The sequence below is a fragment of the Theileria equi genome, chromosome 1 (genome assembly GCF_000342415.1).
Source record: "Theileria equi strain WA chromosome 1, complete sequence".
In the NCBI taxonomy this organism is placed as follows: Eukaryota; Apicomplexa; class Aconoidasida; order Piroplasmida; family Theileriidae; genus Theileria; species Theileria equi.
The window spans coordinates 1,435,750-1,463,723 of record NC_021366.1 but is presented as its reverse complement, the minus strand read 5'-3'; the positions used below and the strand labels follow the sequence as shown (position 1 = coordinate 1,463,723).

The window sequence follows — 27,974 nt, the reverse complement described above, 5'->3', positions numbered from 1 at the left end:
GTGGATTTTTCAATATAAAGCATGAATTTTGTAAATTAGTCGTGAGCTTACGGCGATATGGCGGGGGGGACTGCAAAACAACAGAAGGCCCAGCAAAAGGCTCTGGAAAAACAAAAACAAAAAATCGTAGAAGACAAAACGTTTGGTTTAAAAAATAAAAAGAGCAAATCAGTACAAAAGTAAGATAGCGTTTTTCATCTATTCATCCAACTCTCTCTGTGAAAAATTGGACATGATCCAAATCTCGTTTCTATTCACAAAATCCTTCAGATACATCAAGAGCGTACAACAACAAATCACTGGGCAACCTCCAAAGGACAGTGACAAGTTTTTAACTCAACAGAAAAAGGAAAATGAAGAAAAAAACAAATTGCTCCAGCAAAAGGCTCTGATTGCCTCGCTATTTAAAAGTAAGTGGTCTCCAATGTTGTATTAACTATCTCATCTAGCTACTGAAACTGTAAAACAAGCGAGCCTTGATGCTCAAAAGGTTTATGAACCAAAACAATCCAGAATGGACCAAAAGATTGATATCTATTGCGATCAACGCATACAAAGAGCCAAAGAAGGTTTGTTGTTTATTCTCATTTTTAACACATGCAGATGATAATATGGCTTCCTGGGATCTTGGGACCTTGGAAGGTGTTATTATGGAAAAGAATACAAATGCTTGCACTACTGACATTATTTGTAAATATTTTTTGGAAGCTGTAGAAACAAAGGTAAGAATGGAACTTACACATCCTTTATCGTTAGAAATACGGTTGGTTTTGGGTGTGTCCTAACGGTGGTGATGAATGCAAGTACCGTCATTGTCTTCCTCCTGGTATGCTGCGTCCGTGTCTATATAGAGACTCACAGGCTTTATTCTTAAATCTGACGTGCCAAAAGAGGTGGAAGAAGATGAAGAAACGCTGGAAGAAAAAATAGAACGTCAAGTTTGTGAATATGTGCATAATTACGAAATCTGCAGAGGCGTGAACTGCCTCCGGGAGGTGAAATGGTCACTGAAGAATCCTTTAAAAGGTGGCGTGAAGAGAAGGAAAAGGGTCGTCTGGACACTCTGAAGGACAAGGTCAAGAAAGAAGGTACAGAACAGCTCACTGGAAAGGACCTCTTTACGTTCAACCCGAACTTGTTTATGGATGATGAGGGTGCTGCTGATGACTTTGACTACGATGAAGACATTGATCTAGATGATATCATCAAGGAAAACGAAGAAGCGCTCACAAAGGGGAACATATTGCCAGAGGTACGTGCACTAGAGTAATAATGTAATGTACAGGATCTCAATGATGTCGGCCTAGATAAACTATCCCTGTGACTCCAGTATCGCATACCAGCACAAATTCATTAACTGTAATCTCCTGATACATATCTTGCATTAATATTTATAATTTCGATACACAAGGCTAGCGCCCTCCCCATTACCTACACCCGGAGCTTGCCCTAGCGCGACCAGCGTACACTTTTAATAAAAGATCCATACTTTAAAATGGGTAAATCAACTGACGATATTTACGGGGTATGTTCTCTACGTCATCCACAAATACGCATTTGCAGAACTCGCAAAATGAGACCAATGAGGTCGAACTTGCGAACAAGGTGGCAGAACTCGAGCTTAAATCGGAAGACACCGAAAATGCTGGCCTAGGTTTGTCCTTATACGATTTCTCATCCATTGTACAGAGAAAGCCAAAGATGCCGCTCCAAAGTTCAATTTTGGTGAAAAGAAAAAGAAGAAGAGCCCAGAAGCTGCTGGTATGTTTCGGAGGTTCATAATTACATGATTAAACAGAACAAGTAAAGACCGAGATCATTGATGGCACTGGCCAAGTTTTTGTAAGGGGCCATGTCTATCCATACGATGAGCTCTTGGCAAGAATTCAGTCAATGATCAATGCAAACAACCCAGATTTAAGTGGAAGCAAGAGGTATACTATCAAACCTCCACAAGTTGTACGCGTTGGATCAAAGAAAGTTGCATGGATCAACTTTAGGGACATTTGTGGAATGTAAGTTCAATTCCTGGTAAAACATGATGTGCAGTATGGGAAGAAACATGGACCACGTACACCAGTTTGTTCTGGCCGAGCTAGGAACTGAAGGATCAATTGCTGGAGATGGCCAATTAGTTTTAAAGGGCAAGTACGGTCCAAAGAATATAGAAAGTCTATTGAGGAAGTACATTACCGAATATGTTACATGTTCCATGTGCAAGAGTCCGAATACCACGATGGAACGTGACTGCAGGGCGCGTTTATTCACACAGCACTGCGAAGCCTGTGGAGCTAACCGTTCTGTTAATCCAATCAAAAATGGATTCCACGCACTCAACAAGGGTGAAAGAAGAAAGGCAAAGGTATAAAATATACCTGCAAATACCAGAAATTAACGCTTGTGGAGTCACAAGTACACAATCGTAACACTTATACACATAATATGCATCTTATTCGGCCTTGCTCCTCTTCTTAAACATATGCTTCAAGACAAATCTAAAAACATGTGTAACAAAGTAAGAAAACTAACAGGTTGATGTACACGCTGGAGACGAAGAGAATGCCAAAGAAGATCAAAACTGCCCAAGCGGATGTGAGAGAAATGTGAGATGTGCGTGCTTGAATTTCTGCAAAAATGCACTTTTTCTTTTCAGCCTTGTTAAAAAGCATAGACCTGATCTCTTTGCAAGAAAATGGACCAAAGAGACGAGTGATGATCGAGTATCCAACAAAGCCAGCCAAGACAAGGGAGAGGTTAGACACCAGCAAAAGAAGGAAGAGGAGCTTGGGGGATAGCTCTGCAAGCTTCACGTAACGGGAGTCAGCGCGCCCCTAAAAATAATTTAATGTGTATACAAAGCATGGGCATTTCTATGAATAACGAACCTTGACTGTGGTTGATGATGCCATTTCATATAATAAATTCTATTATTAGTCCTTTTGCAAAAACGCTGACTATAAGTAGCTAGCGGAACCGGAAATACTCAACAAGACGTGTAGAAAGAGGATTGCTTGGATGCCAATAGGTACCCTTAAACAAGTTCAGCGCCTGTAAATTGCAAAGGAAGATTCCGAAGAAATGCTCAACACCAAGACGTGGCCAATGAAGATTTCTTTTATGTGAACCACGGAGCCTATGTCCCAACAAAAGCAAAGTAGCCTGACATGTAATTTCTTACACAAGCAGACGACCCATTACATTCTTCTCTCTGGAATAGAAATGAATATGACTGGTTGTTGGTGGAATCTGGAAAACCCCGGCTGTGTGCGTAGAATCTGAAGATATATCAGAGTACATCCCTACCACCGGCACAATGAACCATATGGTCGCTAAATAGTAAAAATACGACCGTAAATGGCTATTACTTGGTCTATTCTAGGCCATACATCCGTAATAAAGCGCCCTTCCACTATATACACATCGTAACGGAACCCTTCTCAGAGAATCTAATGCCCTTTATTCTCAGAGTTTTGGCCACGTTAGTCATCGCAAACCATATAAATCGCATAACATGTTCCAAAGTGGTATTTTTACTCCATACAATATACGATATTTTTCCAGGGTAGCTCTGGAGGAATCCTCGCCTTTACAGAAAATGCTCCACTGAATACTAACCAAACATATCGCAACATCTTGTCTAAAACAACAAATCGCAATTTCACATTATTTTCCGAAAAGAGACACAAAGAAGCGTTGTATGTAAGTCACCACTCTACAAAACAAAGCCATCTACAAGCTGCCTCATCCATGTTCAGGGAAAAAAGTTCAATAAAAAAGGAAAATCTAGCCGAGTCAGACATTATAGAATAGTAGGAAGAGGAGGAGGTATGCCCAGATTAGGGAAAATAACAAAGGTACCCACTCAAGCCATAAAACTTCCTAATAGAAGGTAATAGTTTTATCTAGTATAAAAAATGTGCAGATGTATGCTACTTGGAAAAATGGATAATTCATCTGCAAGGAAAATTAGCCATTCTGGAATCCGAACCCACAAAAAACAAAAGCTAAATCTGCACTGGAAACGTATTTGGCACCCAGGAAAAGGTTATTTTGTAAGGTTGAAGATCACCATGAGGGCATTGAAAACCATCAAAAGACTAGGGATCGAAGAAGCCGCAAGAAGATTTCATCTGAATATCAACGATCCAAAGCTCTTTGCGGGCTATGCACACCTAGGAAAGAAAAAGGTCGCACCAACAAAAGGAAAATATGACGACGGTTATTACGTGGATCTTGATGAACCAGATTATAAAATATAAATTTTGCATAATTTATCTATATCAAAATCTTAGTCTATAAAACTAGTTCTTAGACCACCAAAGTTTTTTCTTGGTCTTCTTCCCCTTTTTAAGGTCAAATATATTTGCAAGGCTGCTGTATCTCTTTGTTAACATCAGTTTGGGATCTCTAATGTCCTCCAAAGTTAAAGTTCCAAATGCGGGATTCAGTTGCAAAATAATCTCTGCCAACTGCATTGGATCTGTTCTGAAACCAATGCTTTCATAATCAAAGTATTCTGTATAAAATGAGAACATATCCAATGCACTAACCGCTTTTTGAAAATAAGGATAACTGCCTGAAAGTATCTATGGATGATTCAAATTCTGAATTGCAAAATGCCTCAATATCACCAGATTCCATTAAAAGGATTTCTCCCAATTCCAGAAATGTTTTCTAAGCGGATAATTATGCATGTACTACAACATACCTTAATGTCACTAGACGTCACATTGTCCTCGTCTGATATCACTGCGGCCTTGCAAGATGCTAAAAGCAATAGCATTTGCAGTACTGGGAGATTAGATAGCTGCTGTTGTACAGACTCCTTTTTGTTCAAAGACAATGTGGGTGTAACGCTCTTTATGTCATTATAATCCACCTTGTACTTCTCGACATCTACGCTTGTTTAATACGCATAAAGAATCTTACCTATAGTATTTATGTTCCTAACTGGAGTGCTATATGTAGCATCAAGATCATTTGGGGTCTCAACATCGTCCACCAAAACTCTTGAGCTGTCTACGGATGGTGTGTGCGATAAGGAAGCTTCGTAATCAGTCAAAGGTTGGGAGTCCTTCTCTAGGTTAGACATTGATGTGGTCAGAGCGCGACTATATTTTAGGATATGAAAGCCAGAAAACTTACACAAACGAATCCAGATATGCTCTGCAGTCACCCGAAGTGTTCGCTACTCTTCTTGCAAGAATCAAAAGAGCCGTTTTATTTACAATAGACCTTTTATCTTCAAGTGTATTTAACTTATCAGTCACAATAGAAACCATTTGCTGTTCAGTGTACGGTTTAAACATCAGTCTAATGCAGTTGTCAGTAATCAATTTTGTCGCTAGCTCCAGATTGTTTGAAATTGCAATGGTTGCAACATTGCTCAACTTTGCACTTGAAGCCTTGAATATTGCTTGAAGAAGCCAATTAGAGTTTCTTTTACCTCCTCTAAAGATGGTAAAGTGTTGCAAATAGTCCACTTCATCAATGAGAAGAATACTGTATATATAGATGAGAAAACGGCGAATAAACATACGTGACTTTCTTGACAGTCCTGAATAGAGAGGTTAACAACAAACACATTTTACTATATTCGATGCTTTTTCCATTTTGGGCCAATTTGAGCAACTTTATAGTCTTCTTTTGTGGGTAACCCAGCAATTTATCAAATAGGTCAATTATGAAATCCTTAATACTATCATATCCGCTTCCAGTCATGTATATGCTCCTAATATTCTTCCTATCACTTGTAAACTCTGAAACCGCATGTTTAACTGTCGTGGTTTTTCCTGTTCCACTCAGGCCAAAAACAAACATACTCTTTCCTTGCTTCTCAACAGGTCTATAAATGTATTTGAGCCTAACATAAGGGAACATTTACGCACTAATTAGACCAGTGTGTACAAACGGCTTCTCCTCTAGACAAAATGACTTACCTGTTTAAAAATTCATTCAATTGCGATAATTCATCATCTCTACACCCTAGATATACACTGTTTGATATATTTAGCAGATCTATGGCCAATTTCTGCTGTTTTATGTGCCTTTCCACTGCGGAAGAGTCTGAAACGTCCATAGTATCCATTTTCTGCAAGTACAAACAAAAACAATGTACAAGTTTAAAAATGGATAAATGAAATATATATATATGCTTGTGGATGGAGATAAACAGCGACTGATGTCGTTTGTCCACACATTTGTGGGCTTCTTCCTACCACTTTTATTCACTCCACAGTAGCATTCCGTAACTATTCTCACAATTAACACAATGTTTTAGCGTGCAAGCTTCGCTTATTCGGGGAATATGGTCCCCAAAGTTGCTACATAGAGCCAAGTACAAGCACATAACTATACCGCATACATTAAAATGTACTGATTAACACAATCATGTGTGTATGTCATGACTACTCCGTCTAGTAAGTGGTAACTTTGAACTTGTTTGGAAAACCGTCAAAGACAGCATTCCATTCACCATTTTTCTTTTCAAAATATAAATCTGCTTGTCCAGATTTCAGCAAAACGAGGAGGTGTACATGGGTAAGATCGTGACTCAAAGATGCCAAAACACACTTCTCACCTCCCTTTCCTTCCCAAAGAACGTCGTTTCCATCAACGACCTTGACAACTTTTCCCAAGATACTCGAGAAGAATACGTCATAGGGGACCCCGTGAACTGAGCCTACAAATTGACCAACATGTAAATTGTGGTTTACAGAAAGATCTAACACGGCAATCTGTGGATCTTTTGGTGCCCTCTTTTCAAAGTAAGCGTGTATGGTCATGGAAATCCATTTGCCACTGACGTTCTCAAAGAACTTTTGCGCAAAGGTATTCGATTCCAAAAGTGCTAAACGTAGAAATTTAGGGGATCCTTCCGCTTCATGAAATGAAACAAGTAGGCATTTATCACCATCCTTTGCAGCTTTCCAGAGGAGATTATCGCCATCACGTACTGTAACAAAGGCCTTTTTAACCTCTGGAAAAAACGAATGGTTCACTAACGACCCATCAAGTAGTTTTATAACCGTAACATCCTTCGGATTTATATGACTGAGGTCGAAATCAACACCTTCGAGGTTGTGTCTATCCAAGTCCAGGGTCAACTTTTCCTTGTATTCAACTTCGTTAATCTCACTCCAGGTCAAATTCCTAAACTCAAAGTATCGACCAGAATCAGAAAGTTTCAGGAAGAGAAACGCTGGAAGGTTGCCAAGCTTGTGAAGAACAAGGAATTCCAGTGGTTCTTTACCCTTCTCCCAGAGAACTGTGAGCCCATCCACTACTTTTACCAGGTGATATCCAGGTTTCGGAACAAGTTTTAACAAAATGTATAATCCATCATCCCGTCCAGAAAACACAAAGTGTTGAGCATCAAACGGAGCGCTGACATCAAAAACCAAATCGTGCATTTTGATATAAACAAGATGGAAATTGTAATCTTGTAGAAACTTAAGGGAATTACCTCCGTAAATACAGAAGAAGTGCCGAGGTCAAAGGTGTGTGTGGAAGACAAAAACCAATGGGGGACATGATTATGGAGATTTCTCGAGGCCCTGGGTAAAAAGAAGCCTGGAAATGTCTAGACCAGACAAATGCCACATATTTGTGCGTTTCCGATGGCAGCGTCCCGCCCAAAGTGTCAGCGTCGTATCTGTAGCGATTTAAAGCGTGAAATCTAAACTTAGACTCATAGAGATAGCTATACCTACTATAAGACACGGAAAATCGGTATTTATAATTATCTACGCATGTGAACTTAATGTGACTTATACATGCATGCTCTCAACCAGCTTTGGAAGAGTGGAAATGTATGTCTAAATACCTAACTGCATCGTTCATGTACCGCGAAAACAGAGTATACCAATGTACAAAGTCACCAGTTAAAATTTTTTGCCAAACTAGGCATTGGGAACTACAAATTGTTAACCATATGTATCAAACCAGTCGGTAAAAACAGGGATCAAATGATGAAGCGACTGAGGAGCTGTCAAATAGTGAACGGATCCATCAAATTCTACCAACCTTACAACATCGCTGTCGCTTAGGTGCCTCTCAATAATACCCCTTGTGCCTTTTATTCCGCATAAGCGATCACCTTTGGTATGAACAAAAAGTGTTGGCAAATCCTTTGGATAGTTAGCCATATTCTCCCCTTTATCCACTGTTTCGCATGCGCTAAACAACACGTCAATCATCTTTAATGCAGTATTGCTCACATGGTAATATGGATCGTGAAATCTCACTATAAACTCAAAGTTTTCTCCATAATTTAGTGCCTCTGCATAAGGATTTAGACCATTGGGATTGATGAATGAGAGAAGCCAAATAGCTTGAAAAGATATCCATTTGACTGCATTGTCTATATGAATATCTAAATCTAACATTGGGGAAATACCAAAAGTGCCATCTACTAGTTTTATCCCAAGCCTAGCGTTTTTATGAAATGTTTGGATCGCTTGGATGACGATATTACTACCCATAGAAAACCCAAATAAAAGGGTCTTTCTATCAGTCTGAGGAGTTCCATGGAGCACTCTCTCATTCCATGTTTGAGAAGTATCCCCAAATTTGTCTCTTTTTATGATATCTATAAACTGCAAGAGATCGTTGACGTAATCTTTAAAATCGTTCACACAACAGTTCATATCTCCAACTGACTCGGAGACACCCTGAGACTGAAGGTCAAATCCATAGACATTGTAACCTAGTCTGTTAAGGTATTCCAGCAAACTATTCCTGTACTCATACACAGGTAATACCTCAAACGCATCTAATCCATCTAGACATCCGTGTTCGAAAAGATGTCTATATCTATCAACATTTGAATTTTCGCTCAAATAAATATATCCTCCAAAGGGAGAAGCATTCAAGAATAGTGGAAAATCTATTCTCTCAAAGTTCCATTCCAAATTTGTTGCACAAAATTCAGACATGAAATGGGAACGGATTCCATGAACAAGAATGATATCACCTTTGGAATTATCAACTCTTGAAGCGTAGCTTGTGATTCTTAAGTCCTGCCTGTTCCTAAAACTACTCATGAGGAGTCGAGGCTGATCCATAGCTCCAATATCTCCTAAATAAACATTATTTGTCAAAGGTGTGTTACATGTGTCCTTATTTATAGATATCCATTCATCATCCTGTTTTTTAAAATACAAAATTTGACGATTATTCTTTGAATCGATCACAAAAATAAAACATGTGTATGCGGTTCCAAATATACTCATTGTATTCACATATGTACAGCACCCTTCTTTTTCAAACCAAATAGTAGATTCTCCACAAACAACCTTGTTCAGGATCACTCCTGGAGGTGTTTTATACGCCCTTAAGGAGTTTTGATCTATTTTATATTCCTGTACATAAAAGGCTTTACTGGTAGTATTATTGATATCCAGCGTAATTGTATTGCGAAATGTTGATTCCTTAAATCCAGCCGCCGCCAGACCAAGTCGGTACTCGTTCCTTGTAGCTGGTATCCATTCATAGTTCACAAAAGAATAAAAGAATTCTTTAACACCAATTGGTGTGTAAAGTATAAGATAACCCAGCGTAGGAGAATTCCTAGGGTAAAATGAGGCATAAACGCATCTCTCATTCTCGGATCCTGCTATCCATACTGTAAAATTGTTGCATTTCACTTCCTTTATGCGAAAGCCAACATTTGGCGTATAGACCAAAAACGGGAAGTTTGAAAACCTGTTTACAATAAAGTGTGCGGGGTTGTTTTCACCACCGACTTCCAAAGTTACAGATTTCAGTACATTCTCCTTCACGGCTCTATTATGAAAGTCATTATAGAACTTTTTTCCGTGATAGTCTCCCATGAAAACCCTACTCTTTTAAGGCAAAGAGAGCCCTTTGACCCGTATTTGTCCTTGAAGTAGATGTTCACATAATTATCTCCATCTTTGGGTGTTAAAACAGTGACATGTGTACAGGAATAATAATCAGTGGTAGCCCACAGAGGCACTCTGCCATCTACCACTGATGATATTCTATAACCATCCTTTGCTACGTATACACTCGTATCTATTCCATACGGTGTCCTACGGAACCTGTTAATGGAAGAAAGATCTACCTTTGCAACATCTAAAGTGACTTCTGTAGCTGCCGCTTCATGTTCATCTGAGTTATAAGAACTGCATAATCTACACAAATATAGTACAAACAATAAGGCAAGTTTCATTAAATCATGGCCGCAAAATCTTAGAAATAGACTAGTAGTTCTCAAATATCTGGGGGTATGCCAAAGCCTCAAAGTGGATACCTGCAAATACTTTCTATATTGCAATAAGAATTAAATTTTGAGAATATTAATACTCTTTTGAAACTATGCCAGCCTTGCTCCGTGCCTTTAAGTGTAGCATGTGTTCTTGCAATGTGTGAATTTCTCAAGTATAGCACTAGTGCTCCTTCTCTATGACATCTTGCGATAATTGAGTTTTTCCAATTAGTAAATTGAAATAAACAGGTTTCCAACCGAGGAAAATCACTAGTTCAGAAAATGGCATGCAAGGATCCGTGTGATTACAGATATTCAAAAACATGATTATTGCCTTCAGACTTGAATCTTGTCTTTACAATAATGAGTGGACTCCCATATGTGTGCCTAATTTGCTTCATAACATCGTCATTTGTACCTAGAACAAAGAATGAGGAACCGCTTCCGGACATTCCAAAGCACTTTCCATGCAGAAGATTCTTTAAAAGGTTGTGCAATTTTAATACATTTCCGTTGATAATACATCCCTCCATGTCGTTTCCCAAAGTTTCAGATGATTCCAGATCATCTCCAGAGGCTAATGAATTAAAACCCTTTACAAACTCTAGATTCCTCTCGAATAAACGGGTGTTTTTGTGGAACTTTCCACTGGAAAGTAGCTCCCTTGCTTTGCAGAAGATATCCTTTGTGGATACAAGCTCTTGCGGAATAAGAATGTAGACCCAGTCGTTATATCCATTCAGCTCTATTTCATGAATTTTGTCGCCTATTCCGGAGACGATTGCAGCATTGCAATTATGCGCAAGAAAGGGGACATCTGAGCCTATTTTTACAATTTCTTCCGAATTAACTGCTCCATTCAAACAATTTATAAGTACAGCTGCATCGCTGGAACCTCCACCAAGGCCAGTACCGATAGGAATAACTTTTCTTGTTAGCACAATGTAATTTTCGTCGGATCCTCTGATCTTTGCCAATGTCTTTGCCAGTATATTTGAAGAATCGAACGGGAAATTTGCGATAGTCAATGCGTTTCTCACTCCGGAAGCTACAAGTGCGTGAGATGATATGTAGAGTATAGAAAATATACCTACCTTCTGGAGTATCATCAATTAGCATCAGGTAGTCTCCATCGCTTGTAGGTAGATATTCCTTGGAAACTAGCTTTGATTCCTCATTGGTGATCCTTTTAATGAAAATTTCATTCCCCCAAGCGACCTTTTGCATTAGACTACAGAGCTTTAAATACCGATCGGTCACTTTGGAATCCGAATCTATGTTCAGGGTAAGGTTGATCTTTGCAAAAGAGGGAGATTTGGAGTCCCAGAATTCATCTCGGTTGTTTACACCTACGACGTTTGCCTTATAACCGCAAATAACACACGCATACCTGTTGTAGTCAAGTCTGAATTTATCCTTTTGTAAACTTCGTTTTCGTCCTTTATTACATTATTGCCAAGAGTCGTTAGGCCAACGTTTAGGGCGCTTAAGAAGCCTGCACATTTCAGAAATTTCATCCAGCGCAACTATCCGCTAAACAACCGAAAATCAAGTTTTACGTTACCTTTGAATCCATGATCTAGGATTTTACGTAAAATATGAAATGATTTTTCGCTCATTCACCACAGTTGCTCATAAACCTGTTTGGAGGCTCAAGCAGACATTCTACCACCGCTTATGGCATGCTTTAACAGGAAAAAAATGGGATGAATTTGACAATCTACTAAGGAGGATGAGGTAAGAAGTCTGTGTGTGCCTGGATGTGAAAGTTTCACATATATGCCATCTCCAGGGATCAAGGCCTTAACCACGACGAAGTGACTTACACACTCAAGGCTCATTATTACATCCTAAATCCACGTACTCCCGTTGAGAATGTAAGTTGACGGGTCTATAAACATTCCATTCTGTAGACATACCTCGTTATCGAGGAAATGAAAAAGGCTCTGATGCATCCTTCAATCATACGAATGAATGAGGTAAACTATAACAACATTTTAAACGTATACAGAACATCATTAACTCATATTTTGAACTTGAGGATATCTCCTGTGAACCTCCAAAGTCCCAGTGGCAGAACTTTACCAAACTGATATGGCAAACAGCCCTCAAGTATATTCCATCCATAATGTCCATAGATCTTAATCAGGTTGAATAGACAAAGAAGGCATGATCTGAAACAGCAGTTGTTGCTAAAAGATCCGAATGATGTCATGAAAATTACTCAAAATGTGCGTTTAAATCTCCTTAATCAACTGTATATAGGATGTGCAAATTATGGCGCTCGACGAATTCAACCAAGCTATGATTACACCCGCTCTTTCTGTAGATGAAATTTATGACGAACCAATTAGTGTAAATGCAGAAAAATACAGAGAACTCCCAGTAAAGAAACTAGACATACAATCGCAACATAATCTCGAGGAATGCAACTACCCAGAAATTGGAGATCGTAGAGATCTTCTGGAAGCTTAATAAATGTAATCCAAAGCATACTAGCAAACAAACTTATGAATGTATTTTACAATTAGTAAGGAAGTATAAGTGGGCAAGATGTAGACTCTACCGGCTTTGATTACTAAGAAATGAAAGGTCCTAGAGCATCTGTAAAAATCTTCTAAAACCCCAAGCATTAGATAAAAATAAAGAGATATACATAAAACATCATCTTTTTAACAACTTTGTCACAGAGACCGTTAAAATTATTGAGACTATCAACCTTATAGGCTCTACAACCTTTGTGAGTATATAGGCGACCGTAAACTTTGCAAACGGACTGTCCATATCTGGAACTTTAAAAGCGGAAATGTTTAAGCGCTCCAGCACTCTCCTCACATCATTACTTGATAGATAACCGCTAAATGTCATACTTGTCATAAATCCCAGTGTTACAATATACACTCTACACATTTTTATATTTAAGTAAATTTACATACCCCAAGTATATTCCCGCTCCTATCTTTCCATATCTCTTCAGAGTTAATAGTGCCTTTAATTTGAACTAAAAATTTATGTATAGGCGAATTACGCAGATAGATAATCGTACAAATAATGAAACTCACTGCTAGAGATCTATCAAAAAAGCGTTGTTTCATCTCATTCAACCTTTTCCTGCGATTTGATTTGTTAGTTATACCCTTAAACTTTTGCTTCTTGGTATTTATGTAGAGTCTGACTTTTTGTATGCGATTATTTAGACGATTCATGGTTCTTCCCTTCTTAAAACCCCTTATCTTGCTCAATAACCCAGTTTTCTCCTGATAGTATGTTCTACGTTGTAAGCCTAGAGCATTTTTACCGAAAAGGAAAGAATTTAGTATGTTTCCGGATTCTTCATTAAATGCTCTAAAACCAGTATTACATATCAGTAAGTACGGATATTTTGTACAAAATCCTCGAATGCTTCCTACATTTCTCCAATTTAATCCTAATCCGTCCGTGAGTATCGAATTCTTTGTACAAATTTGGGCTACATTTGCGTTCAAAAAGGTTATAGCACTTTTTCTGTTGAAATCCTTTGAAATATGATTGTTAGTTTTGGTTAAACTCTTGAATGTGTTTTTAAATGGGTTAAATTGTAGAATCCCTTGATAAAACGACATCAAACTGCGTTGAGGAACAGCCGACAAGTATTTGCCAGATATGAGCTTAAACATTTTTAAATATCGACTCTAAAATATATGGTACATCTAGTTTACATCTTTCTGCATTTGCGGATGTAAATTCTCTGGGACTTTCAGATTCTTTGAGCGCTAGTGCCCGATTAGCATCTCCGGTATCGTCGTCAACTTTCTTTAGCTTTATACGAATCTTAGCAAATTGGGATAGTATTATAACAGGGGCTCTAATAACAAACTAACAATGTTTAAATATTCAATGTGTATGAAGATGTATACACATGGATCAACAGTACCATTATTATTCCCTCCCATGCTGATCTCCACTCTGACCCAAGTTCTAAAAGTTCCTGGAGATTAATTATCCATGAATCACGTATCAAACGTTGTTTTTGTTCTCAATGTGAGTAATAAATGCCAAAATAAGCCTCATCAATGTTATTATTCTTTCCACATTTGAAGGCGAAAACTCCTGGTTAGTCAGCGATATCTCGAGATACTTTGTGGTTATACACATTGCTGTATTCCATTTTGATTAAACCACAACAAACCATCCTTTATAAATGCAACATCGTCCCCTACTACAACAAAGAGGAGCTCAGATAAAAGATATGAGGATAACGAAGATCCTGCAAATTACGGTAAATAGTAGTGAGGGAATACCTAGAGTATCAAATGAATCGGAAATCTCTCTTATAATCTCCAAAATTGCAGGAGGTATAACATCTCTTAAACCACTGTCTAGGATAATTATGGACTTGAATCTTTCAAATTCTCTGGGTATCAATCCTCTTTCCTCAGGATTAGTAATCTGGTCCACATCTTTTTCCTTTATAAGGTATCCCTTGCGACAGGTTTCAATCATTTGTCTGACTACGACAATCCACATGTTTGTTTTGCTTTGCACATCCATCCCGGTTGAATCTACTCCTGCACCGTGAAACAGACTATTAACTCACTTCTTATTACAATTTGGTTAATGGCTCTTAGAAGCTCAATCTCCAGGAACAGAAGCGAAGATTCATCGGTCGCAGAAAATAACTTTTCTTCCACAACATTCAAAAATAGCTACAAGTAAACTCCTCCAACAAAACACATACCTCCTTCGTCTGCCTGGAGACCTCAGGATGGCCCAGGTCACCACAGCTCATCCTCGGACCGGTAATTCTAAAATTATAACAAACACGTAAAAATAAACGAGACATTTAGAGACCCTATAAAGGAATTTCTTCGAGAGAAATTTCTCCTTGGGAGCCTTAAGGATTAAAAAATGCCTTAAAATTAAAATTTAGTTCCCATCACTGGGAACTGAGGCCTTTAAGCCAGTGGTCTCTACCCATGCCGTTCTGAATACATCTTCATCATAGGCAAAATTCAATCTGGGTGCGGGACCGTGTCTGTAGCCTTCAGCTATACCGTTAAGCAAGCTCTTGGCCACATCGAGCTTGGTGACACCAGAGTGTTTGAATATTCCTCCACTAATGAGACAAATACGGCAAGTTTGAATTCTCGTCATTTTCTTTGATGACTCGCGTTTGGCCATTCCATTGTAGTCACACAAAGCAGTGACTAGATTTTCTCCGACATGATGGACAGACTCAAGGAAGTCATCTACGGAGTCGTAATTCTCTCCGTTCGGTCCAACAACATAAAGGAAGCCAAAGTTGTTGGAGTTTCCGTGTGGAAATTTGTCCTTGAAGGTGCAAACAAAAACGATGCCCTCATTAGTTCCCTTGAAGACCGACCTGTTCTTTGGCAAACGACACAACGCAAAGCTCAGATCAGGATGGCTGACCTGCGTATCCATAGTGGTTGCAACAAAAACCTTTGGATTTTCATCATTTGCCAAAACAGCCTCTTGAAGCAATTGTGAGAAGAGTGTTGCGTAAGCAGGTACATCATGACCTGCTCCGGATAGCAAGGAGGCAAATTGTGCATTGATACCTCCCCCTCCAATCGTGAGTTTTCCATTTCCTGCATTCACATTGCATACAGCTTCAGAGGGGTTCTCCTCAAATGGCGGGGTGAAACCGCTTGGGGATTGCGGAGAAAAGGCAATGTAACCAGGTGATATCCTGGATCCTTTGAAGTCAGGATGTTTCCTCATGTATATCAAAATTCCTGGTATATGAAATGGGTTGCGAGTTTTCTCATGAGCGCATTTGTTCAACAGGGTTTCGATGCGGAAAGTTGTGGCAGCATTCCTAGAAGTCAACAACATTTGCAATTGAAGACATAACCCCATCGCATCACCCAAAGCACTAAGTATCAATACTTCCGTCCCTAAAGGTGTTGTGTTTAGTATTACGAATAGAAGGCGTATAGCCGTGCATGAATGTCGCTGCACACAGATATGGATTGGTACCTACGTGTGTGCAGATACTAATCGACGGTGCAAAAACGTGTAAGATGTAAGAATACGTACCTCCAGCCAAAAGTTCGCACGCGGTCCTGACGAGAAAGGTCTTGGGGCGTTTGGAGGAGATTAGAAGGGCTTTCGAGTTCGGGAATTCTTGCATTTTTTGCTCCAAAAGAGCCTTATCGTCGTTTCCAGTGTTATTTTTCGATTCCGCCATTGTTGATTAGTACGTATGGGCCAATTAGTGGGCTAGTTTGAAATGAAGTTTACAAGTGATCATAGCCAAACTTACAACAACCCTAGGTTGTTAACTTACTCTGGTAGAGTTAACGTTACTTCTAATGTTGACAATTAGAACTAATGTCCGCAAAACCAGAATGGGAGGGTGTAGAGATTCTACCCCATGTAGTGAGGAATGCGGGGTGTACCTAACGCATACGGCCTGAGTGTGAATAATTATAGTTATAAGTCTGTGGTTTGATTTAAAGGGAGTAGAGGCAGTTTGAAAGTTCGATAACCCTCCTACTGTACCTGCTGGTCGTTTTGTTGCCATTATGAGCCTCGTCCCCGTAAGTTTCCTTATAAATCCTCTCCTTCATCCTGAACATACTGTACAAATCGTTAATATTCCTAAAGTTGGCCGTTCTCTTGTTTATATTGAGGTATCTACGTGTGATCTTTCCTTCCGCCGCCTTTTTCTCCATGTCCCGGACGTCCGACATACCAGCCAGGGTAAATGAGCCCCTGCCGTCATCGCTAAAGTCTTTTTCGTGGATGTTGATGAGGTGGTCTCCGTCATACGGCCCAGCGTGGTGAATGTAGTACTCACTGCCCTTTTGGAAGATCCAGTAGTACATTGTCCTGTATACTTCTGGTCTTTCAGATGCATTTGGAATCCTCGCGGCCTTTGCTATAAACCTGCACGAGTAACCGGTTTCTGGGATGCTCCTAGAGTAACTCATTTTGTAGCACCTCTGGTCAATTGGGAGGTAAAAGGAGTCTTCAAACTCGGGGTTTTGGATGTATGTCCTGGGACCAGATACTTCAACCGTTGAGTCATTGTCTGGAGATAACACAGGCTTCTTCTGTACTCTTGGAGACTTCACAATGGCTCCGTTTCCTCCTCTGATTCCGGCTTCTTGTTTTACAGGTACTGGGTGCTTTGGAACGTCGTATAGAGAATTGTCAAATGAATCGGTGGCGTAGCATGGTGAATCTTCTTCGCTGGAGTCATCTTGTTTATCATGAGTTTGCGGGTCTGGCACGGTCACATGTCCATTTTCCATAGGTACAACTTCATCGTAAATGTGTCCACTATTGTCCTCCATCGGACTAATCCCTCTCATATCCTCATAGATCGGTTCATCGTACACAACGTCTTGCAAATCTTGCACATCATACTGCGCATGTTCCACAATAATGTCAAAGACCGAACTGCTTGTTAACTCGTTCTTGTGGTGAATCCTTCTATGGATTGCAATAGCAGATACTATAATAATCCATATAGCGAAAAGACCGATTACTAAACTTAGGATTATGGTTGATTTAGAGTATTTTCTCTTTTCATTAGTCTCATTCACATCAACGGAATCTCCGTCTACAGTCTCCAAACTGTCCTTGCGGAGAGTTTTTTCATAATCATGTATAACATCAACTTTTGCCATTTTGATTGTTTATAAAGGTGACTAGAGCATCTCATACGAGACAAGGTGCAAAAGATGTACGTCTGTACTCGAGTACAGAGAGGGTAAATTTGGGTACTACGGAGACGCGCTCTCTAAACGAAACATGTTTAAGCTCATGGCGTAGCTAAAAGGTCTCCAGTGAGAGATTTAGCTATTCTGAGTGACCCACCGCCAGAGCGAAGTGCCGATATTCTCCCCTTTTATTCACACTGTCTCCGAGATTAAAGCTTCTATAGAGCCTAAATATTAGGAGGAAGATTTTCGTAGAGTATAGCAGAATGCATGGGTTGGTATGGAGAGATTCCAAAGACGTTGGTGACGGACACACACACTCCGCTCAAACGTCGAGTTTATGCTCGAGTCCAGATCATCCATATATACACATGATTTTTACAAATTTATGATGCATAAATGGCCGGGTTAACGTGCATTTACACTATAACATTCCGTCAGTCCATATCTCCCTCCCGTAAACGTCTACAAGATGACGTTATCGCATTTCTTTATACTCTCATGTACGGGAGACACACTTTTATCCCGTAGTCTGCGTGGAGAGTCAAATAAAGGTAAATTATCCCATCTTCATTACACACTTGCGCCTATTTACGTCTATATCTACACAAACGTGTTACAGGAACTCCAGAAAAGTTTTATAAAGTTGTGAGAGAAAGAGGAAATGAATTGGCTCCAGTATTCCACCAAGATGGCGTTCTCTACTTTTACATACGCCGTTCCGGGCTGTTTTTTGTGGTTACTACCGTATTTGAAATGCCTCCGAGTTACGTACTTGAGATCTTACAACGCATAACAAACGCTCTCAAGGTATGTCTCTTCATTCATCCACAAAGTGCACACTCAGGACTTTTGCGGCTCGCTGAATGAGGAGTCCCTCCGCCGTAACTTTGCTCTGGCCTACGAAATTATAGATGAGATGCTTGATTTTGGCTATCAACAATGTATGGATACCTCTCAGTTGAAACAAAAGGTCTATAACTTTGCAGTGGCTTCCAAGAAACAGGTTAGATAATATAGACTTTAAACATCCGATACAGTTACATGTGCGTGATCGGCTACAAGGTGCAAGAAGCATACCAAAGACGGTTCCAAGTGCTGTATCACAACGTCCTTTGGCTAGCCCTGGAGCTCAAAAGAACGAGATATTTGTAGACGTATTGGAAAAAATGTCCGTGGTTCTTGGATCTGAATCGCAATATCGTAATGCTGTAATTGAGGGTCAAATACATGTCAAATCGTTCTTGTATGGATCACCTCAAATAAAGCTAGCATTAAATGAGGATCTTATAATAAACAACAGACGTGGCAAACCTCCGGGAGTGCCAGTTCTGGACTTTTGTAGCTTCCACCAATCAGTAGATTCCTCAGAATTTGAACAAACAAGGATACTAACATTCTATCCTACTGATGGTGAATTTACAGCAATGAGCTACAAAGTACTTGGAAATATTTTTTTACCATTTAAAATATCGCCAACTATAGATATTCAGCCAAACAAGGTAACTATTGCGTTGACAGTTTATGAATCGTGTAGACAAATTTTACAATAATTGTAACATCGGCGCTTCCGGGAACAAATAGTGCATTTTTCAACATAACTTGTCCACTACCAAGGAGCACAAGTGGCGTGGAGATATTATTACAACCAAATACAATTCCTCAGGTAATTTGCCGCATTCTGCATCAACCTTTTACAGAGCGCTGAATACAAGGCTGAAGAAAACTGTCTAACATGGAATGTCAAAAGAATCCAAGGCTCATCCGAGGTCGTACTACGCTGCTCAATGAAATGCACCGGATCAAAAAAGGAATTTGGACCAATTAATCTTAATTTTGAAGCACCGCTCTACAGCGCCTCTAACGTTAAGGTGGGTATACGTCTTCTTTAAACATTTATAGGTACGATACTTGAGAATTATACAAGGCCAAGGGTTTGGAACATCATATCGTTGGGTAAGATATGTCACGTCCTCAAATTCCTACGTTTATCGCTTTTAACGACTAAAATATTCATTGCTTGAATATACTCTTTTCCCAGTTCAAGATTTTCAAAAAACTGGACATAAGATGTTAAAACAACCTTTATAGGTATAGGAGCCTCCTTGAGGCTTTTAGACCAAACATCCAATTTTAAATGGCTTGTATCTGTCATGTTTCCTCCTTCCAGCGTAAACTCGTTTCCTCTTGAATTATTATTATTTTCAAGACTCTGATTCTTGCCCAAATTCGCTTCAGCCTTTACCTTGACATTTTTGGAGTCGAAGTCTGCCTTGATTCCAGCATCTAGCTTAGACTGTTTTGCATCTTTAGTTGAATCGAGTAATTTGGACATTCGCATTTTACCACCTGAATAATGTCATGAAAAGTTATGAGCATACCCAAGACAATTCTGGTGATTATGTGAGTCCCGAAATTATCAAAGAATGTCCTCCACTCTCCAATTACTCTGGCACAAATTCTTTTTCCATACAGTTTATAGCTACAACCATTTTTTCGTCCATTAGCAATAGCATCTTTTAACCTTTTAATTTCCGTCGTAAATCCCATGGTAAGGTCACTAATTATCATTTATACGTGTTTGTCTGCTCACCTATATTCGTTCAAAAACGTTCCAGCTACAAACACCGAGCAATATGCTTCCTTTAGTCTACGTTGGCTTTGGGCCTTATCCAACGAGTTCTTTTCGGAAGTAACATTCCCATTCAAATTTATCAGGTCCACGGACAAATTAGAATCCACCAATTTCGATAAGCTAGAAGCACTTGATTTTTGTGAAGTCTACAAGCTTAAGCATTAAATTCTCAAACTAACATGCTCTGCAAAAAAACAATTTGGGTAATTCCAAATGTAAGTGTTCTTTGGGTGGACCCATTCCAGGGTATTGTTCAAATTTTGTATTCCATTCTCCCACTCAAACCGCAAAACTGGATTCTTGAAATTCAAGTCTATTCCACAATTGTCAGACTCTTTGCAATCTACAGAACCAGCTGCATTATAACCGCATCCAAGGTACTCTGTGTATTTTAATAATCCCCAAAATACTCACCCAGACCCGGAATAGTTGTATCAGTAGTATAATTCACATCTTTATACTCGGCTACGAACGTATTGATTCATAAAACATAACATGCATCATGTAAATGCAATGAAATTAACCATTGACTAGTGCCGTGTTTAAAAAGACTATTGTGATTACTATCATCATTTTTATATTGAAGGCGTACTGTTGACCATAGCTCTAACATTTATCGTCGTGATACATATAACGCGCATCGCTGGATCCAGGAGGCAAATCAGCATCTAGGATGAATCATGAATCAATAGTCCGGCAACTTACGGAGGTGATTGTCTATTGGCAACCGTTTTTCCTTTGCAGAAGAGAGCATTGAAATGATGGAAAGCACGAAGCTCGAAATTGATGCCGTGGGAAGGTAGTCTGAGCCCAGACTACTCATACAAATGTCTCCATTGGAATACACGTGTGCATGTACCGGAGCTGTGGGAGGAAATGTTGAACATGTGTAAGCATTACCTGGCTGTAAAAAGTACATTGTCGGCGGTTTTATGGGATAATCCTTCGGGAATATGATCTTTAGGCGGTACTCTTCCCCCGCATAAATTGTGTTTGGCAGCCCGGTCCATTTCACGATCCAAATATCATTTCTACTTCCATATACCTCTAACTCACACTGTGGAGGTGGATTCTTTTTAAAATTTAGCAGTTCCTGGAGAAAATGTGTAGAATCTCGGTAAATTGGCAATTTTGCCCAAAAACTTACGTGTTGTAGCCTATATTGTGAAAAATTGTTGCGATTTATGCCAATAGCGCAGTAAAAATGTGCTCCTGGTCCTCTGGTGTTGATGCCTAAGCCCAGTCTAAAAACCAAGAGGCAAACCAACGGATGTATGAGCATTTTCCAGGTAAAATCAACCCATTTAAATACTATAGTACAATAAATGTGTATAAACAAAAATTAGTTTGACAAAGTCTAAATTATAATGACACCGGGCTCATAAATGTTGTTATTAACATTCTTGTGTGGTAATACAATACATCCGCGTATAAACAAGGCTTCACTTATACCAACAGATTCACCCAAGACACTCAACCCCTCGATGCGTACCTGCACAGTGAGCAATTGGTAGCTACAACTTACCCAAGGACCGATACGTGAGTTCCATCCTATTATACTCCCTTCAATATACGAGTTTGGGCTAACGTTGGCTCCCTCCATAATTGTAGATCGTACAATTCTAGATCCCTTGCCAATTACAACATTTGCTCCTATACAAACATTCGGTCCAATGAGACTTCCTGGGCCTATTTTCGCCGTTGGATGAACAAGAACTGGAGCCTTGAAGTTAACATTATTGTAAATTGTGGGAGCCTCCAACAAATCACTACGAGGTGTGGATGCGCATGCTGATTTTACGTAGTCTGCATCCTCCAAATTCGCATTGGATCTCGTGCGAATCAAAATCCCAGTGTCAATCTCGCAAATCTCCCGCTTTTCAGTCTCTGATACACAGGTCTCAGTGGTTCCACAAACATTAAAATCACCAGAAAAATTGTTTGAGAGATATAAATGTTGGCCTCTTAGATACTCGATTGGTTTTCCGATATCGGCCCTAGACGAAATTATGATGAAAATACTACGTACCAATAACCGGAAAGGGGATGGCAAAAGGTATTTCCAAGCATTACAAATTTTGGAAAAATATCGCGTTCGATGGAGGTATTTTCCAGGGGAATTGAGTTTACTACCGTCTTTGATAACACGTATACTCCTGCATGCGTATAATGTTAAATAAGAATCTACCTGCATTGATTTGGTTTGAAACATAATTGGTTGGCTTTTCTACAAATGATTTTATTCTAAATTCTTCGTCATGAAATATAACTCCAAATTCACTCGGATTCTCCACTTTTGTTACCTGGTAGTTGTGTAACAACAAGAATGTACTCACCAATATAGTAATGGTTGCTTTTTTAGACCGATGTGAGTTCAAGAGTTCCAACAGGGGATAGTCACAAATGACGTCGCTATTCAAAACCAAGAAATCATCAGAGTCATCATTCGGTTCACAAATCAACTTTTCAGCCAATCTCAATGGGCCAGCTGTATACGGTGTAAGGAGCAAAGACGCACGTACCTGTGCCCATTGGACTAGTTTCAATCGAGCAATCGATCCTTATAGAGTACTGAACGAATGTGTAGAGTCTGAGGGTGGCTTACCTTTTCTTGTAACTTTTGTACTCGCTGTGCCAGTGCAGGCTGAGACTCCGATACAGCCAATATGATATGATCTACTCCAGCCTACACATCGTTGCTCTGCGATTTGTTGTCTGCGTACCTTTTTCGCTGCGTCAATTTGGTATTCGATAATCGACCGGTTACAGAATTCGATGAGTGGCTTAGGGACAGAAAGCGTCAATGGACGCAGTCTAGTTCCATGACCGCCTGCTAAAATTACACATTTCATCTTGAAAGTTCTGGGTGACAGACTGTCATTAAATGTATCTTCCCGTACTACCGATTGACGCTCATGATCACATGACAATCAAAAGTTCTAATTGATGTTATGTGTCTATGGCCAATTTCGTGACGACTAAACTCAATTTGAGCGCAATTATGGGTCCTGGCAGGTGTGTGCTTGGCCCTGCCACACATGAGATTCTTTGGCAGTAAAAACACATGTATATCCACCAGACGGATCTTTCTGGGCAACTTAATTGAACATTCTGTATCGGTAGAACGTAACAGACCATAATGGAGGCCAGCAAGTGAGTTTGATACAACATCTACTGTCTACACCTCAGTGACGTTTCTCGTTACTTTTTTGTCTACATGAATTCATTTATCGCAAGCCACGTGTAAATTTCCTACCATTCTAGCCATTGCGTTTCGTTCCTGTCATTTATATCCAAAATTATACACTTTTACAGGAAAAAGACAAAGCATCATGCCAAACCATCGGTATTTTACTTGATGCAACACACAATAGTAGCAGAATAAGGAAAAGGCAGTGTCCAGTGGAACTGGAATTTGGAAGGTGTGGTCATTCCTCAAGGAAAATGTTGTAATAACGTCCATACTTGCAATAGTAATAGGTATGTCTGTCCCTTTGTGAATATTCTCCACAGTTGCATTTGTCCTAAAGTACTATGAAGATGTGCATAGCATAAATAGTCGATTCATAAAGGTTGACGTGGATATTTACAAAGTTTTGGGTGTACCAAAAGATGCAAAGGAAGCTGAAATCAGAGCAAAATACAGGGAATTGAGTCTCAAATGGTATGTTAAATTGTATCTGTATCATCCGCTATAGGCATCCGGATAAGAACAAGGATTGTGTAGATTGTGAAAAGAAGTTCAGAGACCTCAAGGAAGCGTACAGGATCATTTGTAAGTTTAAATGCTTGTTATAAGATAAATAAAACTACAAGAGGTGTAGAGGTTTATTCTATGTTGTCTTTGTTTTTACCCCTTATCATAATAATACAGTAAATCCGTATCTGAGAGAAATATACGATGATACCAACGGTTTAACCGTGAACATTATCCCATCCAAAACTACAAATTTGACCTCGAAGAATTATAACAAGTATGTGCTGTTCATAATTTACACATCTTTCCAGGTTTGTAAAGGGATCCAACAAGGTATGGGTGATACAAGCTTATTCTGATGACAATTACTACTGTAAACTTTTTGCTCCCTTGTGGGATGAGTTTGCAGAAAAATACGGAAAATATGCAAGCTTTGGCCGCATAAATGTTCTACTTGATAAAGGTGCAATTAAAAAACTTCCCGCAAAGGTGCAGATATATCCTGCGATATTTATGATTTTCCCAAACGGAAAATACGACATATTTCCAACGACAGTTTTAGATAATGAAGAGGACTTGACTGAATATTTTGAAAGTGTATATCCCTCTGCAGTAAAGGAATATGGAGATTACAAGAAATTCAAAGACTCCAAATTTACCTCCCCGAAATTGCTCTTTTATACCAAAGATGTACCAATACTCCTCAACTATATATCACTAAAATACAAGTGGCAGTTTGAAATTGCACACTTGTCTCAAGATGCACATGTTGATGAGCTAAAGGATGACGTAAAGGCTGCACTCCCAGATGCACAACTTTCAGGGGATACCTTGTCTATTCTGTATGATAAACAAGGGAAAATCGTTGCTGTGAACAGCCAACCTCTGGGTAACGAATCTGTAAATTTGGTTTCAAAAATGCAAATGGTTAGTGCACATTTACATTCACATGTATTTGTAGCTGATTGAGCCTCTAATCGAGCTTTCCCAGGAAAACTTTGACAGTTTGTGCGCAAAGGAAGGAGGCAAAGATAAGATTTGTGCCATTTTTTCAGGTATGATTAGAAAAGGTGAATTTAAATGTTTAGGCCATGAGCATTTGAATGCTACTAACCTAATAAAATTACTTGCAAAGTACGATAAATTTGATAATATAATGCACAAGTACCCATTTGATGGAGAAAAGAACAGTGCAGGTAAGTAGTTGTAATGTCATACTAACAAATACAGAATCACTTGTCGATTTACAATTGGCTACGTTGAATTCGCCGATTAAAGACATCTTTAGCTCCGGAGTTCTTCTCCTTGATCATGGAAAAAACCAGTTTTGTGTCATTTCCAAAAAGGGAGAAGAAAACGAATACGATTGCGGATGGGAAAATGCTGACGATCCTTCGTGGATAAACACTCTAAGCGAAGGAGACCTTGGTGCACTAGACTGGTTTGATCTACCAGAAAATTATAAAGGAGACCTCTTCAAGTTCAACTGCCTAAAATCGCAGGCTCGATTGTTATACTTTTAAAAATGTCACGGCATTTACGCCACATATTGTGAGCTAACTTTTAATGAAAGATATATATCAATGTCTTGTATATTATATACTTGAAAGAAACTGCATTAAAATATGCCCGTACTTAAAATTAATATTAAAAATGCGGAAATTAAATATGCAGAAGCTGTAGGTAAAGCATTGTAGTAATCTTCAAGTCCACCAAGCTCTCCCAAAAATCCTTCAACCTTGGATTTGTACGTTTCTTCATTATGGGATACCCAAATACCTTTATTCTTTTCAAAATACAATTCGGCTATCTCAGAATCTTCCTTAACTGATAACTTTGCAAACTTTACATGTTCGTCTTTATACAATAGTGATGCAGATAAACACGATTGATCTGCTACAGATTCCCAAATTGGCTCATTACCATCAACTACTCTATCCACAATAACCTCTGGAAGTGCACGGATAACCTTGTATGGCGAAGAGTCAGATTCTGCATGTTCAAACATAGAATTTTTCATTGTTGAAGAGACATCGATAAAACACTTTTTAGGAACAAGCGATTTTCTATGTTCAGTTTCATGTGGTAATACTCCATTCATCCTTTGTAATTCAAGATACTTGGGTTTAGCAGACTCCTCAGGTCCATATCTTAAACCAAACTTGGAAGGTGGTTCAACTTTGAACAGTCCAAATTTTGGACTTGAATGTGGTTGTGATAAATTTTCACTGCTATCTCTTAGATTAGAATGAATTTTAATGTGAAAGTCCTTTGATTCCATAGGTTCCCATTTGTCACTGCTCTGATAAAAGTAAATGAAAGTTGATCTGTTTTTGGATAACACATTAACAGAAAGCAATGTAGGCTCTAAAGGTTTATAAATCATTTGGAACATACGGCACTTTTCACCAGGAGTTCCAATCCAAACGTCAGTGGAGCCATCCACAATTTTTGTAATATCAAAACTCTCAGATATGCGGTATCTTACCCATCTCACATCGCCAAAATTACGGGTTAGTTTGTGTACTTTTACGTCATCAAGGTTCAATATATTGATTGTATTATTATCTACTGCTTTCAATCCTTCAACTTCCGTGCATTCATCGTGTTTGTCCGGATCTTCTAGCGGCGCTTTGAGAGATTCTAATCCAGTATCAAACTTCATCTTTCTGATTTGCCTCCATTTCCCAGATTTATTCTCGAAGAAGAGAGTGGAATACGAACCTCTTGATATAGTATGTATACTAATCAGCTTGTAATAGGCTGATCTGTAGTACATATGAACAGCTGCGGCTCTTTCCCCATCACCTGGAATCCATATATCTGTATCCTCTTCTGAAACACTATCAAAGCAGTGTCGAGTTATCGGTATAAATGACATTGATGTAACACCATCTGTGGTATTTTCAATCGTTTCTACTCCCAGCTGATTCGGATCGTCAAGTTTTAGGTGAACCGGGGTGTAGTTAGACAACAGGGATACAACTTCCGCCACATCTCCACAAGTGCATAACCTTGCTAGGCAAGCAACAAATAATATTTTGCATCCTTTCATTGCCAAATATCTCCTTTTTAATTTATTTATCTCAACAATAACTTCCGTGGGGTCTTAGCCCAAATAAATGAATTGTGCATGCAAAGTGTTTTTTAGCATAACCTGTCTAAGGTTACTTTGTTAATACCAGTTTTGCAATTGTTCAATACGAAAATGATAAATTTTGCTTATTATTGTGGGAAATTAAGTATTCCGAGGATATTTTGTATTTCAAATAAACGTAAAACAAACACCACCTATTTAGCCATTTGAAATACTCAGTCATCAACTAAAACCAATATATACCACAATTTTCGGGTTCTCTTGAAGTGATTGTCTGAACATTCCAAACCAACGATATACTAATTAATCTGCCCTAGGTGTAGGGGTTGGTTTTATGTGTGTTATTAGTGTCTACCCTTGTAGATCCTACGGATAGTATGCAGCCAGAGATATTCTCTAGATAAACTTTATAGCAGATAAAGGAGTTGATATAATTGTTTCACTATCATAGTTTTATTATGGAATCTCTCATTCAATTAAAAACAATATATCGATTGATCATAAAATAAATTTTGTTCAAAAATGTATCAAATAAACATTCTTCCTTATAAAATCTGGAATTTACAGAATCATTTACTCCACAATTATAGTTTCACGTAGTATTTTTACTATGTTGAAATAGACATGTACGGTATCATCCA

At 38.9% G+C, this 27,974-nt stretch overlaps 20 protein-coding genes across 20 annotated transcripts; 6 read left to right on the top strand and 14 right to left on the bottom strand.

The window, feature by feature from the left end:
* Positions 1–38: 38 nt before the first annotated feature.
* Positions 39–1,270, top strand: BEWA_024790 (hypothetical protein; the record flags this gene model as incomplete). Its single annotated transcript, XM_004829239.1, has 7 exons — positions 39–179; positions 271–410; positions 450–569; positions 604–722; positions 757–826; positions 862–938; positions 974–1,270. The coding sequence occupies exons 1-7, from the start codon at positions 58–60 to the stop codon at positions 1,268–1,270; spliced, it is 945 nt and encodes a 314-aa protein (XP_004829296.1). The 5' UTR covers positions 39–57.
* A 185-nt stretch (positions 1,271–1,455) lies between these two features.
* BEWA_024780 (eukaryotic translation initiation factor 2, beta subunit, putative) lies at positions 1,456–2,438 on the top strand. The gene is made up of 5 exons (XM_004829238.1): positions 1,456–1,525; positions 1,564–1,654; positions 1,690–1,761; positions 1,799–2,015; positions 2,050–2,438. The coding sequence occupies exons 1-5, from the start codon at positions 1,496–1,498 to the stop codon at positions 2,366–2,368; spliced, it is 729 nt and encodes a 242-aa protein (XP_004829295.1). The 5' UTR covers positions 1,456–1,495; the 3' UTR covers positions 2,369–2,438.
* BEWA_024770 (uncharacterized protein) lies at positions 2,374–3,121 on the bottom strand. The gene is made up of 3 exons (XM_004829237.1): positions 2,886–3,121; positions 2,530–2,831; positions 2,374–2,495 (listed from the first exon to the last, which is right to left on the bottom strand). The coding sequence occupies exons 1-3, from the start codon at positions 2,907–2,909 to the stop codon at positions 2,450–2,452; spliced, it is 372 nt and encodes a 123-aa protein (XP_004829294.1). The 5' UTR covers positions 2,910–3,121; the 3' UTR covers positions 2,374–2,449.
* A 57-nt stretch (positions 3,122–3,178) lies between these two features.
* Positions 3,179–4,260, top strand: BEWA_024760 (60S ribosomal protein L28, putative). Its single transcript, XM_004829236.1, has 4 exons — positions 3,179–3,524; positions 3,562–3,699; positions 3,756–3,889; positions 3,923–4,260. Exons 1-4 carry the CDS (start codon positions 3,450–3,452, stop codon positions 4,257–4,259), a joined length of 684 nt encoding a protein of 227 aa, XP_004829293.1. The 5' UTR covers positions 3,179–3,449; the 3' UTR covers position 4,260.
* A 41-nt stretch (positions 4,261–4,301) lies between these two features.
* Positions 4,302–6,088, bottom strand: BEWA_024750 (hypothetical protein; the record flags this gene model as incomplete). The annotated part of the gene is made up of 7 exons (XM_004829235.1): positions 4,302–4,516; positions 4,551–4,674; positions 4,709–4,896; positions 4,930–5,111; positions 5,146–5,502; positions 5,540–5,845; positions 5,940–6,088. 7 exons carry the CDS (start codon positions 6,086–6,088, stop codon positions 4,302–4,304), a joined length of 1,521 nt encoding a protein of 506 aa, XP_004829292.1.
* Positions 6,089–6,401: 313 nt separating this feature from the next.
* On the bottom strand, positions 6,402–7,430 carry BEWA_024740 (82-kilodalton protein). Its single transcript, XM_004829234.1, has one exon. The coding sequence runs from the start codon at positions 7,410–7,412 to the stop codon at positions 6,417–6,419; it is 996 nt and encodes a 331-aa protein (XP_004829291.1). The 5' UTR covers positions 7,413–7,430; the 3' UTR covers positions 6,402–6,416.
* Positions 7,431–7,925: 495 nt separating this feature from the next.
* Positions 7,926–10,195, bottom strand: BEWA_024730 (hypothetical protein; the record flags this gene model as incomplete). The annotated part of the gene is made up of 3 exons (XM_004829233.1): positions 7,926–9,786; positions 9,840–10,157; positions 10,179–10,195. The coding sequence occupies 3 exons, from the start codon at positions 10,193–10,195 to the stop codon at positions 7,926–7,928; spliced, it is 2,196 nt and encodes a 731-aa protein (XP_004829290.1).
* Positions 10,196–10,536: 341 nt separating this feature from the next.
* On the bottom strand, positions 10,537–11,488 carry BEWA_024720 (4-diphosphocytidyl-2-C-methyl-D-erythritol kinase, putative; the record flags this gene model as incomplete). The annotated part of the gene is made up of 2 exons (XM_004829232.1): positions 11,326–11,488; positions 10,537–11,279 (listed from the first exon to the last, which is right to left on the bottom strand). Exons 1-2 carry the CDS (start codon positions 11,456–11,458, stop codon positions 10,537–10,539), a joined length of 876 nt encoding a protein of 291 aa, XP_004829289.1. The 5' UTR covers positions 11,459–11,488.
* Positions 11,489–11,623: 135 nt separating this feature from the next.
* On the top strand, positions 11,624–12,814 carry BEWA_024710 (hypothetical protein). Its single transcript, XM_004829231.1, has 6 exons — positions 11,624–11,968; positions 12,024–12,108; positions 12,145–12,210; positions 12,243–12,343; positions 12,381–12,462; positions 12,497–12,814. The coding sequence occupies exons 1-6, from the start codon at positions 11,835–11,837 to the stop codon at positions 12,704–12,706; spliced, it is 678 nt and encodes a 225-aa protein (XP_004829288.1). The 5' UTR covers positions 11,624–11,834; the 3' UTR covers positions 12,707–12,814.
* An 81-nt stretch (positions 12,815–12,895) lies between these two features.
* BEWA_024700 (hypothetical protein) lies at positions 12,896–13,960 on the bottom strand (the record flags this gene model as incomplete). The annotated part of the gene is made up of 3 exons (XM_004829230.1): positions 13,294–13,960; positions 13,168–13,232; positions 12,896–13,133 (listed from the first exon to the last, which is right to left on the bottom strand). The coding sequence occupies exons 1-3, from the start codon at positions 13,885–13,887 to the stop codon at positions 12,896–12,898; spliced, it is 897 nt and encodes a 298-aa protein (XP_004829287.1). The 5' UTR covers positions 13,888–13,960.
* Positions 13,961–13,976: 16 nt separating this feature from the next.
* Positions 13,977–14,908, bottom strand: BEWA_024690 (hypothetical protein). Its single transcript, XM_004829229.1, has 5 exons — positions 14,808–14,908; positions 14,512–14,778; positions 14,400–14,477; positions 14,234–14,367; positions 13,977–14,198 (listed from the first exon to the last, which is right to left on the bottom strand). The coding sequence occupies exons 2-5, from the start codon at positions 14,759–14,761 to the stop codon at positions 14,097–14,099; spliced, it is 564 nt and encodes a 187-aa protein (XP_004829286.1). The 5' UTR covers positions 14,762–14,778; positions 14,808–14,908; the 3' UTR covers positions 13,977–14,096.
* Positions 14,909–15,070: 162 nt separating this feature from the next.
* On the bottom strand, positions 15,071–16,566 carry BEWA_024680 (hypothetical protein). Its single transcript, XM_004829228.1, has 2 exons — positions 16,274–16,566; positions 15,071–16,131 (listed from the first exon to the last, which is right to left on the bottom strand). Exons 1-2 carry the CDS (start codon positions 16,422–16,424, stop codon positions 15,137–15,139), a joined length of 1,146 nt encoding a protein of 381 aa, XP_004829285.1. The 5' UTR covers positions 16,425–16,566; the 3' UTR covers positions 15,071–15,136.
* Positions 16,567–16,689: 123 nt separating this feature from the next.
* On the bottom strand, positions 16,690–17,871 carry BEWA_024670 (hypothetical protein; the record flags this gene model as incomplete). Its single annotated transcript, XM_004829227.1, has 1 exon — positions 16,690–17,871. The coding sequence occupies one exon, from the start codon at positions 17,869–17,871 to the stop codon at positions 16,690–16,692; it is 1,182 nt and encodes a 393-aa protein (XP_004829284.1).
* Positions 17,872–18,376: 505 nt separating this feature from the next.
* On the top strand, positions 18,377–19,954 carry BEWA_024660 (clathrin coat associated protein ap-50, putative; the record flags this gene model as incomplete). The annotated part of the gene is made up of 7 exons (XM_004829226.1): positions 18,377–18,458; positions 18,527–18,714; positions 18,752–18,910; positions 18,945–19,406; positions 19,442–19,570; positions 19,605–19,775; positions 19,807–19,954. 7 exons carry the CDS (start codon positions 18,377–18,379, stop codon positions 19,903–19,905), a joined length of 1,290 nt encoding a protein of 429 aa, XP_004829283.1. The 3' UTR covers positions 19,906–19,954.
* On the bottom strand, positions 19,871–20,454 carry BEWA_024650 (hypothetical protein; the record flags this gene model as incomplete). Its single annotated transcript, XM_004829225.1, has 2 exons — positions 19,871–20,253; positions 20,286–20,454. 2 exons carry the CDS (start codon positions 20,452–20,454, stop codon positions 19,871–19,873), a joined length of 552 nt encoding a protein of 183 aa, XP_004829282.1.
* Positions 20,455–20,493: 39 nt separating this feature from the next.
* Positions 20,494–21,112, bottom strand: BEWA_024640 (signal peptide-containing protein; the record flags this gene model as incomplete). Its single annotated transcript, XM_004829224.1, has 4 exons — positions 20,494–20,685; positions 20,719–20,921; positions 20,954–21,004; positions 21,064–21,112. The coding sequence occupies 4 exons, from the start codon at positions 21,110–21,112 to the stop codon at positions 20,494–20,496; spliced, it is 495 nt and encodes a 164-aa protein (XP_004829281.1).
* Positions 21,113–21,145: 33 nt separating this feature from the next.
* BEWA_024630 (hypothetical protein) lies at positions 21,146–21,821 on the bottom strand (the record flags this gene model as incomplete). Its single annotated transcript, XM_004829223.1, has 3 exons — positions 21,146–21,207; positions 21,245–21,403; positions 21,440–21,821. The coding sequence occupies 3 exons, from the start codon at positions 21,819–21,821 to the stop codon at positions 21,146–21,148; spliced, it is 603 nt and encodes a 200-aa protein (XP_004829280.1).
* A 75-nt stretch (positions 21,822–21,896) lies between these two features.
* Positions 21,897–23,391, bottom strand: BEWA_024620 (GDP-mannose pyrophosphorylase, putative; the record flags this gene model as incomplete). Its single annotated transcript, XM_004829222.1, has 8 exons — positions 21,897–22,031; positions 22,065–22,536; positions 22,569–22,695; positions 22,728–22,842; positions 22,876–23,027; positions 23,062–23,110; positions 23,145–23,225; positions 23,263–23,391. 8 exons carry the CDS (start codon positions 23,389–23,391, stop codon positions 21,897–21,899), a joined length of 1,260 nt encoding a protein of 419 aa, XP_004829279.1.
* A 287-nt stretch (positions 23,392–23,678) lies between these two features.
* Positions 23,679–25,759, top strand: BEWA_024610 (chaperone protein DNAj, putative; the record flags this gene model as incomplete). Its single annotated transcript, XM_004829221.1, has 9 exons — positions 23,679–23,692; positions 23,855–23,885; positions 23,917–24,019; positions 24,053–24,203; positions 24,238–24,314; positions 24,414–24,513; positions 24,548–25,163; positions 25,198–25,432; positions 25,467–25,759. The coding sequence occupies 9 exons, from the start codon at positions 23,679–23,681 to the stop codon at positions 25,757–25,759; spliced, it is 1,620 nt and encodes a 539-aa protein (XP_004829278.1).
* A 95-nt stretch (positions 25,760–25,854) lies between these two features.
* BEWA_024600 (signal peptide-containing protein) lies at positions 25,855–27,291 on the bottom strand (the record flags this gene model as incomplete). The annotated part of the gene is made up of 1 exon (XM_004829220.1): positions 25,855–27,291. One exon carries the CDS (start codon positions 27,289–27,291, stop codon positions 25,855–25,857), a length of 1,437 nt encoding a protein of 478 aa, XP_004829277.1.
* Positions 27,292–27,974: the final 683 nt, after the last annotated feature.

Excerpts from the sequence above, each read along its gene's own strand:
- BEWA_024780 (XM_004829238.1), top strand. The coding sequence starts at position 1,496 with ATGGGTAAATCAACTGACGATATTTACGGG. Across the intron at positions 1,526-1,563 it reads CAACTGACGATATTTACGGG|AACTCGCAAAATGAGACCAA; the intron begins GTATGTTCTCTA and ends ACGCATTTGCAG. Across the intron at positions 1,655-1,689 it reads CACCGAAAATGCTGGCCTAG|AGAAAGCCAAAGATGCCGCT; the intron begins GTTTGTCCTTAT and ends TCCATTGTACAG.
- BEWA_024770 (XM_004829237.1), bottom strand. The coding sequence starts at position 2,909 with ATGGCATCATCAACCACAGTCAAG. Across the intron at positions 2,832-2,885 it reads CATCATCAACCACAGTCAAG|GGGCGCGCTGACTCCCGTTA; the intron begins GTTCGTTATTCA and ends AATTATTTTTAG. Across the intron at positions 2,496-2,529 it reads TCCAGCGTGTACATCAACCT|ATTTGTCTTGAAGCATATGT; the intron begins GTTAGTTTTCTT and ends ACATGTTTTTAG.
- BEWA_024760 (XM_004829236.1), top strand. The coding sequence starts at position 3,450 with ATGCCCTTTATTCTCAGAGTTTTGGCCACGTTAGTCATCGCAAACCAT. Across the intron at positions 3,700-3,755 it reads GACACAAAGAAGCGTTGTAT|GGAAAAAAGTTCAATAAAAA; the intron begins GTAAGTCACCAC and ends ATCCATGTTCAG. Across the intron at positions 3,890-3,922 it reads ATAAAACTTCCTAATAGAAG|ATGTATGCTACTTGGAAAAA; the intron begins GTAATAGTTTTA and ends AAAAATGTGCAG.
- BEWA_024740 (XM_004829234.1), bottom strand. The coding sequence starts at position 7,412 with ATGCACGATTTGGTTTTTGATGTCAGCGCTCCGTTTGATGCTCAACAC.
- BEWA_024710 (XM_004829231.1), top strand. The coding sequence starts at position 11,835 with ATGATTTTTCGCTCATTCACCACAGTTGCTCATAAACCTGTTTGGAGG. Across the intron at positions 12,109-12,144 it reads CACGTACTCCCGTTGAGAAT|ACATACCTCGTTATCGAGGA; the intron begins GTAAGTTGACGG and ends TCCATTCTGTAG. Across the intron at positions 12,344-12,380 it reads ATATGGCAAACAGCCCTCAA|GTTGAATAGACAAAGAAGGC; the intron begins GTATATTCCATC and ends GATCTTAATCAG.
- BEWA_024690 (XM_004829229.1), bottom strand. The coding sequence starts at position 14,761 with ATGGATGTGCAAAGCAAAACAAACATGTGGATTGTCGTAGTCAGACAA. Across the intron at positions 14,478-14,511 it reads CGATTCATTTGATACTCTAG|GATCTTCGTTATCCTCATAT; the intron begins GTATTCCCTCAC and ends CGTAATTTGCAG. Across the intron at positions 14,199-14,233 it reads ACATTGAGAACAAAAACAAC|GAACTTTTAGAACTTGGGTC; the intron begins GTTTGATACGTG and ends ATTAATCTCCAG.
- BEWA_024680 (XM_004829228.1), bottom strand. The coding sequence starts at position 16,424 with ATGGCGGAATCGAAAAATAACACTGGAAACGACGATAAGGCTCTTTTG. Across the intron at positions 16,132-16,273 it reads GTGCGAACTTTTGGCTGGAG|GGACGGAAGTATTGATACTT; the intron begins GTACGTATTCTT and ends CAACACCTTTAG.